General features: G+C 41.7%; 1 protein-coding gene across 8 annotated transcripts in view; it reads left to right on the plus strand.

Moving 5' to 3' along the window:
* Positions 1-14,666, plus strand: part of OSBPL1A (oxysterol binding protein like 1A) — a 223,953-nt gene extending 209,287 nt beyond the window's left edge. For all 8 annotated transcript variants that reach the window (XM_045886910.3, XM_045886911.3, XM_064577797.1 and 5 more), the window contains 8 exons: positions 250-432; positions 4,796-4,903; positions 5,834-5,923; positions 6,162-6,288; positions 8,204-8,320; positions 8,935-9,058; positions 10,303-10,393; positions 14,042-14,666. In XM_045886910.3, coding sequence (XP_045742866.2) covers positions 250-432; positions 4,796-4,903; positions 5,834-5,923; positions 6,162-6,288; positions 8,204-8,320; positions 8,935-9,058; positions 10,303-10,393; positions 14,042-14,144 — 943 coding nt within the window. In that variant the 3' untranslated portion in view covers positions 14,145-14,666. The remainder of the gene's footprint in view (positions 1-249; positions 433-4,795; positions 4,904-5,833; positions 5,924-6,161; positions 6,289-8,203; positions 8,321-8,934; positions 9,059-10,302; positions 10,394-14,041) is intronic.
* The last annotated feature ends 345 nt before the right edge of the window (positions 14,667-15,011 follow it).

Below are 15,011 nucleotides of genomic sequence, written 5' to 3' on the forward strand. Positions count from 1 at the left end.
AGGGCAGGAACACATTGGATTCCTCTATCTTAATATCAGCGGAATAAGTTTTAAATTTGCATGGCTGATGTTGTCAATTCATTCAGGTTGCCCAAAGTCACGTGCCTGTTCTTTGATCTGTTCAAGTAGCTAGAACCAGTTTAATACTTTAACATCGCCTTTTGACTAAAATGACAGTAATGTACACATGGTATGGTAAGAGTTAATTATAATGCCTTTTTTTTTTTTTTTTTTTTTTTAAATCTTAAGAGATGACCTTGGTTTCAGACTCATCTCCGAGCAGGTCAGCCATCACCCACCCATTAGTGCATTTCATGCTGAAGGATTAAACAATGATTTCATCTTTCATGGCTCAATCTACCCCAAACTCAAGTTCTGGGGCAAGAGTGTGGAAGCAGAACCCAAAGGAACCATCACTTTGGAGCTCCTTGAGTGAGTTGATATCAAGCCATTAAACTCTTTTCATGTATGCCTACTCATAAGTATATAAACTTGCACACAGACCTAACAGTGTTGTTCAAAAGCTGGAGAAAAAGAAACAGCTTTTATACGGTGTAAATTATCTACCTTTCTGTAAAAGAATTGAGAAACACTGCAATAGCCCTTGTTTATCAATTTAGGTATGTATGAAAAATTGAACTTGATGTTTGACTGTGGTGTTTGGATCTATTTTAAGATAGAATGGAGTCAGTTACTCCATGATAGTTCTTAAGAACCGCTTTCTGTACATCAAGGAAATGTTTTCTTTAACATCTTTCAAAATGCATTCACTTTGAGAAATACTGAAATAATAATTATGTGGCCCATCTTAGACATTAGGTAAATTTGAAAGTTCTCCTCTTTTGCAATAGGAAAAAAAAGATTAGCATGGAATATCTTTCCATTTATTTATGTCTTCAATTTCTTTCACTAATGTCTTGTAGTTTTCAGCATACAGGCCTTTCACTTCCTTGGCTAAATTTATTCCTAGGTATTTTAGTCTTTTTGATGCAGTTATAAATTGGGATTGTTTTCTTAATTCCATACTCGTGGATTGTAAGAGTTAATACTGTTAGTTTACCCATACTATCCAAAGCAATCTGTAGTTTCAGTGTAATTCCTATCAAAATTCCAATGATGTTTTTCACAGAAACAGAGCAAAGAATTTTAAAATTTGTATGGAACCACAAAAGATACTGAAAAGCCAAAGCAATCTTGTTAAAGAAGAAAAAAGCTGGAGGCGTCACACTTCTTGATTTCAAACTATACTACAAAGCTATGGTAATGAAAACAGTATAGTATTGGCATAAAAAGCAGACACATGATGAGATGGATGGAGCAGAACAGAGAGCCCAGAAATAGACCCATGCCTATGTGGCCAATTTATGAAAAAATGAGGAAAGGACAGTCTCTTCAACAAATGGTGCTGGGCAGCTAGCTGCAAGAATGAAACTGGACCACTGTCTTAAACCACACACAAGTTAACTCAAAATGGATTAAAGATTTGAATATAGGACTGTAAATTTCCTAGAAGAAAATATAGGTGATGAGGTCCTTGACATAAGTCTTTGTGAGGATTTTTCAAATCTAACACCAAAAGATAAAGCAAAACAGCGTGGGAGGAAAAAGGGAAAAAAAATGTGGGACTGCATCAAACTAGAAAGCTTCTGCACAGCAAAGGAAACCATCAACAAAATGAAAAAGCTACCTACAGAATGGGAGAAAGTTTTTGCAAATCTGTATCTGATAAGGGGTTAACATCCAAAATATATAAAGAACTCCTACAACTCAATGGCAAAAAAGCTAACAATCCAATTTAAAAATGGGCAGAGGATCTGAATAGACATTTTTCCAAAGAAGACATACAGTTTGCCAACAAGTACATGAAAAAGTGCTCAGCATCACTAATCCTCAGGAAATGCAAATCAAAACCACGATGACATCTCACCTCACACTTATGAGAATGACTGTTATGAAAAAGACTAGAAATAACAAGTATTGGTGAGGAGAAAAGGGAACACTCGTGGCACTGTTGGTGGGGATGCAAACTGGTGCAGCCCCTGTGGAAAACAGTCTGTGGAGGTTCCTCAAGGAATTAAAAATAGAACTACCATGTGATCTTGTAATTCTACTTCTGGATATTTACCCAAAGAAAATGGAAACACTAACTTGAATAGACACATACACCCCATGTTCATTGCAGCATTATTTACAATATATGGAAACAGCCTAAGTGTCCATCCATGGATGAATAAAGAAAATGTGTATATATACAATGGAATATTATTCAGCCATAAAAACAAATGATATCTTTCTATTTGCCACAACATGGATGGACTTTGAGGGACATTATGCTAAGTGAAATAAGTCAGAAAAAGACAAATACCATATGACCTCTCTTATATGTGGAAATAAGTAAGTAAATAATAAAAAGTAAAAAACAAAACAAGCTCATAGACACAGAAAACAAATTGGTGGTTACCAGAGGGTAGGAGGGAGGAGATGGAAGAAATGAGTGAACTGTTGTTGTTTTTCATTTAAGTAAATTGAATTAATTTTTTAAAAGAAAAAAATTAGATTTAAATTCAAAGGTGGTTCCTGTTCTAGTTAAAATGGAGTGAGCACCCTGTAGTCTATCTTTCCTATGGATTACAACTGGCCAGAAGACATATAGCAACTATCCAAGGACTCTGAAGAGTAAAGAATCACAGATTGATACAAATGTCCATATCTCTCCCTAATCAAAGACTTTAAAGCAGCTCTTATAACTGTGCTCCATGAGATGGCTCCATAAAGATGAACACTCTTAAAATGAATAAAGACATTCTAGCAAAGAAATTGAAGTATTTTTGGAAACTTTAATACTGAAAATTACAGTAACAAATACAAAAACTGGGATAGGCTTAGTAGCAGAATGAAGATGAAAGTATGTACAGGATCTGTTCGCTGAACACCACACAATACTGGTGAAAATAAAGAACAGTTGAGTAATGGAAGACATACTGTGTTTCAGTATATTTGGAAGCCTTAATAAATAGTTGATGTCAGTTCTCCCCTAATTGATCTAAAGTGATCTATATTTGAACACAATCCAGATAAAAAGTTCCAGGATGATTTTTAATATAGGAAAGTTGATTCTAACATTTACATGGAAAGGCAAATGAAATAGAACAGTCAAAATAGTTTTGAAAAGGAAGAACAGAATTGATGGACTCCTACTGCCCAATTTTAAGACTTAACTCTAAAAATCAAGAGATCAAGACAGTGTAGTAATGGCAAAAGGATAGACATATACATCATTGTAATAGAGAAAGAGAGTCCAGAAATTGATCTACAGAAGTATGGTCATTTGATTTGTGACAAAGGTGCAAACACAATTCAGTGAAAGATAGTCCTTCCTACAAATGGTATGGGAAAAATTGGACATGCACATTTTAAAAATGAACCTCAATTTCTCTTTCACACCTTACACAAAAATGAACTCAAAATAGATCAGACTAAAATCAAATATACAACTGTGTAAAGCTTTTGAAAGAAAACATAGAAAATCTTTCTGGCTTTGGATTAGGCAGTGGCATCTTACAGATACATACCAAAGCACAGTCCAGAAAAGACAAAATTGATAAATTAGATTTAATCAAAATGAAAAACTTTTGCTCTGTGAAAGACACTTCAAAGAATGAAGAAAGAAGCTATAGGTGGGTAAACATTATTTGTAAATCATATATCCAACAAAGGACTTATATCCAGAATACATAAAGAATTCTCAAAATTCAGCAATAAGAAAACGGAACAATTCGATAAGAAATTGGGCAAATGACACAGATACTTCACCAAAAGATACATAGAGATGGCTAATAAACAACAAGATCTCAGTAGCATTAGTCGTTAGAGAAATGCAGAATTATAATCACAGTGAGATACCACTACCATCTACTAGAATGGCTCAAATCAAAACAATTTTTAAAACTGCTAATACCAACGGCTGACAAGGATGCACCATAACTAGAAATATTGTTGGTGGGAATATAAAATAGTAGAGTCACTCTGGAGAGCAGTATGGCAGTTTCTTACAAAGTCAGCTGTAGGTTTACCATATAACTCAGCAGTCCCCACCTAGGTATTTATCTAGAGGAATGAAAATTTACATTGTCACAAAAACTTGTCCACAGATGTTTATAGCTGTAGTATTAAAAATCACCAAAAGCTGGAGGTTCCTCAAAAAATTAAAAATAGAACTACTGTATGATCCAGTAATTGCACTACTGGGTATTTACCCAAAGAATACAAAAATACTAATTCAAAAAAATATCTGAGCTTTCAGTGAGTCCTAATCACTGATCACAGATCACAATAACAAATACAGTAATAATGAAAAACTTTGATATCCTGCAAGATTTACCAAAATGAGGCCCAGAGACACGAAATGAGCAAATGCTGTTGGGAAAAATGGCTCCAGTAGACTTGCCCGATGCAGGGCTGCCACAGACCTTCAGTTTGTAAAAACACGCAGTATCTGCAAAATACAATGAAACCAGACAGACTGGTGTATACATAGTTTATTTGGAATTTGGTGAAAGTGTAGATTTTTCTCTTAAGTTTCTGTATCCTTTTAAGAAACAGCAAGAGCAATCAGACAATAACCTATTTTATTATGAGTTAGCATCAATAGAGGTCTTGAAGTCTTAGAGCTTAGTTATGTCCAGCCTTCTGGTTTGTTATCCTCAGTAATGGCATTTGAGACAAATGCACTTTTAAAACAAAATAATGCTTCTCATTTATTTTTCTGGGTTTTTGGTTTTTGTTTTTTTTTTAGACACAGTGAAGCATACACATGGACAAATCCTACGTGCTGTGTACATAATATCATTGTGGGTAAACTCTGGATTGAGCAGTATGGCAATGTGGAAATCACAAACCACAAGTAAGATGCGTTAGGGTTCTTATCTATCCCTTCAACTGTCATCAACCCATTCCAGTGGACTTCATTTTTTTTCTTTTTAAAGCCTTAGTAGAGCCCTATGATAATTTAAGAACCAGGCAGTGGGACTCTTGGGTAAATAGAAGCTCATCCATGTAATGAATGGAGTTCATTAAAGTTTCTGATTAGGGAAGACTGGGTGAATTCTGAGTTTTCACAGATGGAATTATAGTTTCATCCTCAGCTCGTTTTGTTTATAGTGCTTAGTTTGTATTATTCACAGAGGGGGCTGAGGTGGGAAGAACATGAAAGTTAAAAAGAGCTGGGTTCAAATCCTACTTTGTGCCCTTAGTCAGGTGTCTTATTCGTCTTGGGCTGCTCTAACAGACCACGACTGATTGGGCAGCTTAAACAGTAGAAATTTATTTTTCCTAGTTCTGGAGGCTAAGAAGCCCGGGGTCAGGGTTCTGGCAGCCTTGATGTCTGGTGGAGGCTCTCTCCCTCGTTTGCAGCGGCAGTCTCCTCATCTCCTCACATGGTGGACACAGAGCTCATGTCTTGTGTCTCTTTAGAAGGGCAGTAGTCTCATTTATGAGGACTCCGCCACCCTTGTGACTGAATTACCTCCAGATACCATCACACTGAGAGTTAGGCCTTCAGCATATGAATTTGGGGAGACACCAACATTGATTCCATAGCAACATGAGCCTTGCTTACCTTCAGGTCTCTTGTTCTTTATGAGCGTTGCTTACCTTTTCTTGATGGTGAGTCCAGTACTAATTGAGGATCAGCCATGATAAATAACCTCTGTGTGGAGCCTGGCATGTGTTAAAAAATCAGTCCAGAGCTGCTCTAGAAAGGTCACCTTCCTCATTATTCTCTACTGCTGCTTCCATGGTGAATGGTCATCTGAGCTTAATATCTTTTTCACAGGACTGGGGACAAATGTGTGTTGAATTTTAAGCCATGCGGCCTTTTTGGTAAGGAATTACACAAAGTTGAAGGCTACATTCAAGATAAAAGGTAAAGTTTCCATTTTAAATGTTGAGTAGTCAGTATAGGTGTCCTCCACGAAATAAAATGTCAGTCTTAAAATCTGCCATAACCTAGGAAACAAGCATTTCAATGAGTTGAAAATTTTTTCTTCTACAAGGAAATAGGTTTCTCTAAAGAATCTGATTCATAAGCATCTTCATAGTAAGATTCAATTACAGCAAAACACTGGCTTAATTGTTGGCTGAATATCAATTTCTCTTGACAGCAAAAAGAAGCTCTGTGCCCTCTATGGGAAATGGACCGAATGTTTGTACAGTGTTGACCCGGCTACTTTTGATGCCTACAAAAAAAATGATAAGAAAAATACTGAAGAGAAGAAAAACAGCAAACAGGTGAACATCCTGTACGGTGGTATCGAAGGAATCACTGGGCTCTTGAATTTGTACTAATCCTTTTAGAGGCGCCTGTTACTGGGTCATAGTTTGACTTTATTATTTTGGCTTGTTGCTAATGCACGTAATTTCTTCTTCCTGCATCATCTTTATTTAATTGAGATATAGTTGAAATGCATCCTTGAATCTTTTTAACAACAGAGAACAGGCCCTGGTGGCGACTGTTTGCCGTTGCCTTCCACGGAGTCCGTGGCTGTGTGCAGTTGTGCGTGAGGCGGTGATTGGAGTCACATGGCTTTGGGAGGTTGGGAGTTCAGCGTGGACAAACGTTCTCTTCCTTTGTGTTTACGTGCCTTAGAAGTTGAGATCGGTTGACTGTTTAAAATTGCCTCCCAGATTGTTTCCTGCATTTTCATGCCTGTTGGCAGTTCTGTTGCGCGCTCTCGTGTCTAAACCACAGGAGTGAAGACCCGCGCAGTTGAGGGGGTCCTGGTGACCCCTCCACGAGACCGTTCACTCCGCACACGCGAGGCGCACAGCCCCTGCCGCAGGCCCCAGGGAGGCTCGTGCTGAGCACGCTGCCGTCCCTCTGCCCCGTGCGGGGGAGCTGGGGGCGAAGGAGAGGGCGCCTGTCGGGACAGGAGATACCTGAGGGCTGGTTACTCCCCAGGAGCCAGCGCCATGGTTAAACGAGCACAAACTCTGGGAAGGAAGCCTGTCTGCCACTGAGGAGCGGGTGGAGTCTTAGGTTTCCCACCTCCTCTCTGGTACCTTCAGCGCCTTCATTTGTAAAACGAGGGGGACAGCCGGGGGAAATGGGGTGTCCTCGGGAGCCTGACATCCTTATAAATCCACTTTGTAGTGATTGCGTTTAGGATCCCTGCTGGCTTTCTGTCATTGATACATGTAGTTAACTGTCCCAAGAATGTAACCTTTTCTTATTCTTATAATGTGCCCGCAAGTATTCCACTGAGTTATTTGGTCTTTAAGAAACAACAAAAGCGGGCGCCTGGTTGGCTCAGTTGGTTAAGCGACTGCCTTCGGCTCAGGTCATGATCCTGGAGTCCCTGGATCGAGTCCCGCATCGGGCTCCCTGCTCGGCGGGGAGTCTGCTTCTCCCTCCGACCCTCCCCCCTCTCATGCTCTCTGTCTCTCATTCTCTCTCTCTCTCAAATAAAAAAAAAAAAAATCTAAAAAAAAAGCGTCCAACTCCTGGTTTTCGGCTCAGGTCATAATCCCATGGGTTATGAGATCAAGGCGTTAACCTCCGCACTCAGCGGAGAGTCTGCGGGAGACTCTCTCCCTCTGCCCCTCCCCCTTCTCATGTGCTCTCTCTCTCTCTCACTCTCTCAAATAAATGAATAAATAGGGCGCCTGGGTGGCTCAGTCGGTTGAGCGACTGCCTTCGGCTCAGGTCATGATCCTGGAGTCCCGGGATCGAGTCCCACATCGGGCTCCCTGCTCGGCAGGGAGTCTGCTTCTCCCTCCGACCCTCCCCCCTCTCATGCTCTCTGTCTCTCATTCTCTCTCTCAAATAAATAAATAAAATCTTTAAAAAACAACAACAACAACAAAAGCTTTAAAAACATGCAGACACTGCAGTGAGGAGCGGTGATGACCGTCGTAAGGCCTCGGGCGCGGCCAGCACTGAGGGGCGCAGCGCACACGGCCGCGGGGGCTCCCAGCCCCCTGCCAGCAGGCGCTTAGGGCTCCGGCCGCCCGCCGTGGCGAGGCAGGGGCGAGGCAGGGGCGAGACGAGAGAGTCGGGCTGCCCCGCCCCCGGCGGCGGGCGTGCTCGTGCTCGTGCCGTGCCGTGCCGTGCCGTGCCGTGCCGTGCCGTGCCGTGCCGTGCCGTGCCGTACGCCGTGGCTGTTTTTACAGCACTGAAGTCGTGTCCCTGTGTTGGCTCTTCCAGATGAGCAGTTCTGAGGAGTCGGACGAGATGCCAATGCCCGACTCTGAGAGCGTGTCTGTGATCCCTGGAAGTGCTCTCCTGTGGCGAATAGCCCCGCGGCCTCCAAATTCCGCCCAGGTGAGGTGGGCCCCGTGGCCGTGGCCTCGCTGCCCGGACTCCGCCCCCAGGGCGCTCTGTGCCCGGCACGTGTGGGGCACGTGTGGGGCCGGCCACAGAGGAGCGCAGCTGGCCGTCAAAATGCCCCCGGGCTGTGCCTCGGCCGGCTCGTGTGTGCCGGTTGCCGTGTCCCTTGCGGTCCCGTGCGTCCGTCCCGTCTGGAGCCTGGCGGGAGCCTGTGGGGGCGGGGGGCCTGGGCGACTTCTTCAGTCCTAACTTGGAGTAAGACTGGCTCTCAGCAAACGTGGTGATGCAGACACTTGAGTCTTGGGCCCCCCAGATCCAGCAAGTACTGACTTTAATGAAGTAAAAAGAAGGTTGGTTTTGCTTCTAGTTCCACTTCAAGTTGATAGGGCCGGAGGATAGTTATCTGTGTGGCCTGCTCTGAGATTTCTTTGAGACCAGCACTCATGGGTGGTGCAGACGTGGGTGAAAACATTAGACTGGTCTGAGAAGGCTGGTCCTCGTCCCCACAAGACGGAGGGAAGCCATGGTCAAGTCTTGCTGTCCTCGGGGGTTTTCAGGGTGCCTTATGCCTTGCTACATGTTAATTTGGACATTTTGCTGCCTTTCAGATGTATAATTTTACTAGCTTTGCAATGGTTTTGAATGAAGTAGACAAAGGCATGGAGAGCGTGATTCCTAAGACAGATTGCAGGTTGCGGCCTGACATCAGAGCCATGGAGAACGGAGAGATAGGTAACGAGTGTCCGAGGGGGTGACGGTGAATGAAGCCTCACTTGGGGGGGGAGGAGGGGGTTTTTGTGAGTGTTTGCATCTTGTGGTACAAGCATATGTCCTCTCTCTCAGAGATTTTTGTAATTAGCTTCGTTTAGATTCATTACTTCAGTGACCCTCCCTGACAATTTAATATACTACATATGGCCAGAGACAGATCTTAAATGTCAGAGGGGAATTTGAGAAAAGAATTAGCATCATTATCAACTTGAAACTATATACTAATTAGTTCACTGTATATTTCAGAATTTAAATACTACCTTTTGAGTCTCAAAGAAGAGCGTAGCCTTGGTTAATTATAACATTTTTACCTGGTGTTACATTTCTTCTAATTCAGTGGTTCTCAAAAGGGAAACAGTTTTTACCTCCAGGGGATGTGTGGCCGTGTCTGGAGAGTGTCATGTCTGGGGATCTGCTGCTGGCATCTAGTGGCTAGAGGCCGGGATGCCGCCAGAGGTCCTGCAGCGCCTGGGACGGCCCCACAAAGAATCAGGCGGTGCGAGGTGTGGGGACACTGAGGTGGAGAGTCCCTATCTGAGTACCTTGGTGCTCCTTTTGAACGATCAGTGAGACAGTGCACCAGGATTTTGGAAAACTGTTTGAATTTTTTATGACTGGAACGTGAAGGAGCTCTGTGAGGTCTCACCAAGGATTAAGAAAAATTCTGCATTTATTCAGTTTTTCCACCCAATTTTTCATTGAAGCTTTATAACATAATTTTTTTGGCCTTAAGAATAAGCAGGTCGTGGGCACCTGGGTGGCTCAGTTGGTTAAGCGACTGCCTTCGGCTCAGGTCATGATCCTGGAGTCCCTGGATCGAGTCCCGCATCGGGCTCCCTGCTCGGCGGGGAGCCTGCTTCTCCCTCTGATCCTCCGCCCTCTCATGTGCTTTCTCTCTCTCTCATTCTCTCTGTCTCAAATAAATAAATAAAATCTTTAAAAAAAAAAAAAAAAAGAATAAGGTCGTTTTGGTAAGTACAGAGGTTGTTAAGGGTGAGACTGTAGAAGGAGACGACTGGGTCTTGAGGCCCAGCTCTGCCTCTTACTACCTTGGCTACGTGTTAAAATTTTAATGTAATGTTGGTTTTCTAATAAAACGGAGAGATCATGTGAATGCATGTGGGTGATGCTTCTCTGTAACGTTACTGTGCCTGGCAGTCTCTACTTGTAGAATAACTGGTTTTCCACTCATGTTTGTACCTTAGATCAAGCTAGTGAAGAAAAAAAACGACTGGAGGAAAAGCAAAGAGCAGCCCGCAAGAACAGGTCCAAGTCGGAGGAGGACTGGAAGACGAGGTGCGTGTGGCCCGCAGGTTGCGGGGCGGGGCGGGCGTTGGGCTGCAGAGCTTTCCCAGGACTGGAGAGAAAAGCTACTTCCTCCAGGTATTCAAGCTGAAAGACTTGCATGTGTGACAAAGGAAAAGGGCTCTTTGGAAATGAAGGTTAAAATATTCCCACACGATTAATGCAGGTAAGTGGTTTAAGCAAACCGTCTACCTTCCATGTCTGGCGAAGTCCTGTCCTTTTCTTGTTATAAGAGGGAAAGTAAAATCCAGAATGACAGATTTTGGCACGAAAATAGGTTCAGAGCCACTTGCTTATAGTATAAGTGAGTAAATACACAGAGCCATTTGCTACTATGTGTATCCAGGATATTTAGACAGTGCGTTTACTCTTCCAAACACAAGGGATTTGACATGCAACAGAAATACGATTTGTATAAAGTAACATCTTGAATTCCATTCAGAAATAGAAAGTGGGCTGTAAAATTTCTTAGTTTCGGAAATTTTGTTTTTTTTAAGAGTCAGGAGTTGCATAGTGACTTTTTATTGAGTAATAGAATCACTTGTTAACAGGAATAGAATAAAAACATTTTCTAAATTTATATCACATAATAGAAACCATTGTCCCATTGTAGAGGCAATATGGACATATTTTTGCAAACATTCAGCAGACATTATTTGGTAGCCCTTTTGCATTTTAGGAAAAGATAATTACAGCTAGGAAATGACCTTAGATTTTATCTAATCCAGTGATTCTGGGGCTTGGTTAGTGTTAAAAATCTTTTTCCAGCGAATGCATAAAGAATCTGCAAATACAGAACTCATGGAGGCAGAGCTGCCATTATTGGAGGGGGGGGAGGGGGACGGGACATGGGACACGCCCGGTCCTCACCTTCTCCTACCCTGCACAGACCCTGGCTCCCTAGACCTGTGCAGAATACCGTTTGAAAGTGGTCTAGAAATCCCTTCATTGTTCAGAGGAAAACAAATGCTGATGTATTTCATTTTGGAGACTTGCTCGAGGACACACAACCAGTGAGCCCTAGACCTCTGACTAGATACATTACTGACCTCCATCAGTCAGTCCTTCAGGCGAAGCTACACGCTCCCCTCCGATCCCTTTGAAAAGATTGGATTCATTTTATCATTATTTCTAGTCTCTTTTGCAGAAACCCCACTTCTGTATTTGTATTTCTAATTATTAACTCCTTTATTTTTCTGGTCACACTTTCAGGTGTACAAAGTAAGTGCAAAGTCCACTAAGAGTTTTTACGGTCAGAGTCTTATGTAATTGAGAGAGCAGTGAGCTTCAGACAGCGGGGTGGTAGCGTGGAGCTCCGACCAGGCGCTGCGCCCGGGAGCTGCCCCCTCAGGCCTTTCCTCCTCGGCGCGCTCCCAGCATCAGTAGTGCCTGTGTGAATACCCGTGGTTTTGAAATGATCCCACTGACTCTTTCTCAAAAGAATCTGCTTTGAGCTCTTTTTTAGTGGCTGTAAGGAGAGTGCATGTTCACTGACTGGATTCTTCTCAGGATGGATGATGTGTTCAGCTTGAGGTGAGGCAGGGCGGTTTGTTAAGGAACATTTTCTGCTGGTTAGCGCTAACTAGCCTTCGGAGAAATCAAACCCAGAGACTTACTAGACTCTGTCCCAAATTCCTCCACACTTAAAGCTGGTATTCCTGCTAATATGGGATTCACTGGAAGAGTATAGGCTCCAGAATTTTTCAGGCTGGAAACTGTGGTCCCTGCTGTGAAAATGCCGCTTGTAATCCTGACCTACTTCCCCAGAGGAATCCTCACTACTGAGTGAGGACAGGGTTTGAAGTGGCGGCGGGGGATGTGTTGAGGCAGAAATGTTGGCCGGGTGTCTCCCGGATAGTCTGAGCAGCGTGCAGAATTCAGACTTGATAGACTGCTGTTTTACTGATACAGACCCACGGACTCTGGAGAGCCAAAAATACTGAATAAAAGGTGGTAGCAAGGAAATCTTACCCTCCTCTTTCCTGTTACCGTGCTTGTCTCCAATGTGTGCATTTAGAAAGACCAATCAACTGGACTTTTTGGTATATATGGGAGGGGTAGGATGATAGCAGCAGAGGGTTCTAGACATGAGTGTTCAAAATTAGGAGAACTAGCAGTTGAAGGAAACTCTTGTCCTCTACATCAGACCATTGACTCTGAGGTGCTCCCCTCTAGTGCAGTGTTTGGACTCTCTCCAAGGGCATGCAGCCTCGAAGAGAGGCTGTGGTTGCAGACATGGTCTTTATTTTTTTAGACATGGTTTTAGAGAACTTTGCTTACACCGTGGCACATGGCCTGAGGCTTGGTTCATTTTTTAAATTATTTTTTATTACCTTGATTTTGATGTGTCTGCTTTTCTGAAGCGCTTGACTTTGCTAAGCCTAACTAACAAAAGTGCTTTTACTGCTTGGACTTGGGGACTGAAAGGAGTGTAACTGTATACTTCATATTATTAGACAGAATTTTCTGACTTTGATCAAATAATGGTTTAATGTATTTCTAGTCTGGTTAACCAGATCTGATGTATCTTGATCATTTAAAGTAGACTTAAATTTTCTAATTAGGAAAAAGTCCTAAAAGCTAAATAGAGAATTTAGATATTAATATTCTAGAAAATGTGGTCTAATGGGCATTTACGATGTGATCCTTCAAGGAATCTGCCTTTCTTTCTCTAAGGGCATTTTGTGCTGCTGTAGGGATAATAGGAGCATTGGGGACTTACCAAACACATCTAACCTCATTTGAATAGTTAAGCTGCTTCTAACATTTTTTTTTTTTAGAAAGAATGGAAAACACCTGTGAAACTTTCTCACAAATGTTACTCTGAAAGCAAAATCATACTTAGAAAATGTGACGCAAAATAATTGTGAACCTTTTGAGCAAGTAATTTTGCATTTCACTTACCTGAAGGAAGCTGGGACTGTGGGAACTAGGTGGTGTTTTTAAAGGGCAAGGAAATGATTAGAGCAGCTCTTTGCAGGATTAAAGATCGATCGGGATGTTAACAGCAAGGTGCAACCTAAGAAGCCATATTATTAGCATGAGGAAAATGGAGACCCAGGAAGATTAGGAGTAATTTCGGTGGATTCGGTGTAGCATAGTAGATTTAAAAATCATGGTCTTTAAAATCAAACCTAAGTTTTGATAACAGTTACTAGCTTGGGCAAGTTATTTAACTTCTCTGACATTCCACTCCCACTTTGAGTTTAGGGGGCATTAACTCTGAATCCAGTACTTTCCATGTTACTGTAGGTATGTTGTAAAAGTTCATTTCCTTACCCTAATTCCTTACCAAAAAAAAAAAAAAGCCTTCTGGTGGAAGATAGGGAATGAGGCTAGAGGACAGTTAGACAAATAGATCAGTTCTTATGCCCCTACTCCTGCTGAGTACTCCTGCCAGATGCTGTGGACTCCTGCCAGATGCTGTGGAAAAATCCATAAACCTTTTGTGTGGTATCATTACATCTTTTGGAATATTATTCTACATAGGTGCTCTCTAAAAATGGCAGGACTTCTTGAAAAGTCTCTTTGGAAATCCCTAACTCAAGAGTGAGGTGAATTGCTACAGGAGCTAGTGAAGTGGCAGGAACCCTATGATTTCAGTTTCCCCCATCAATCTTGTCCTTTCTCTTCAAACAGGTGGTTCCATCAAGGTCCTAACCCCTATAATGGAGCACAGGACTGGCTTTACTCGGGCAGCTACTGGGACAGAAACTACTTCAATCTGCCTGACATTTATTAAAGTGCAGACAAGTCAGGGTGTTTGGCTAATCTACAAATAAGTCTTAAACCTATGTTTTTAAATTTTTTCCTTGGTTTCTACTCATCTTTTAAGAAAAAAAACCGCTCATGAGATAACTTGCATTTCACCCAACAAAAGTAGGGCATAAGGTGATATTGGTGATGAAAGGAAAAATGGGTAATTTTGCTATCCAAATAGACTTACTGATTTGAAATACTGTTTCATAGAGGTAAGAGAAACGGTGTGGAGAATATGCTTTTTATGGTTGTTATTGCCATATTTACTGAAGGTTTATACCCAACTGTACCTTTAGCTTTATGGAATTATATAGTAATCCCAAATCAAGTTACTTTGAATATTTTTATGCCGTCATGCTTGAATGTTTTAGATGTAACTTTGAAATGTTTAGAACTCTTCTATACAATGTTTATGTGCTCAAATGCAGAGAAGGTTATGTCATTTTGTAAAGACTACTTTAAAAAGATGGCTTTTCTTCATACTAATCCTCTCCAGTTTACCCCTTCCCACCTCCAAAAAGAAAAAGTACCTGAATATTCAGAACAGGTGTTCCTGATTTGAAAGCTCTTCTAAAGAATTAAACTGGAAAAGGTATTTCACTTATTTTAGTGCTCTAAATTTATTTTTACAATTTTCTGTAATCAAGGTCCTTAGAATTAAAAGGTGTTTGAATTGAAAATTTGTATAAAATCTAGCAATTCACAAAAATGCCCTAGAAATAGATTCTAATCACCATCATTACATAATGACAAACCTTTTTATAAATGCGTCAACTTTGTGGCAAATGCCACCAGAGACAGTAAGTTGCACTCATGTATTATAAGTACCAAACTATAAAAGGAGGTCTTG

The sequence above is a fragment of the Mirounga angustirostris genome, unplaced genomic scaffold (assembly GCF_029215605.1).
Source record: "Mirounga angustirostris isolate CCGP_5_RB_7025 unplaced genomic scaffold, mMirAng1.0.hap1 SCAF_14, whole genome shotgun sequence".
NCBI classification, from domain to species: domain Eukaryota; kingdom Metazoa; phylum Chordata; class Mammalia; order Carnivora; family Phocidae; genus Mirounga; species Mirounga angustirostris.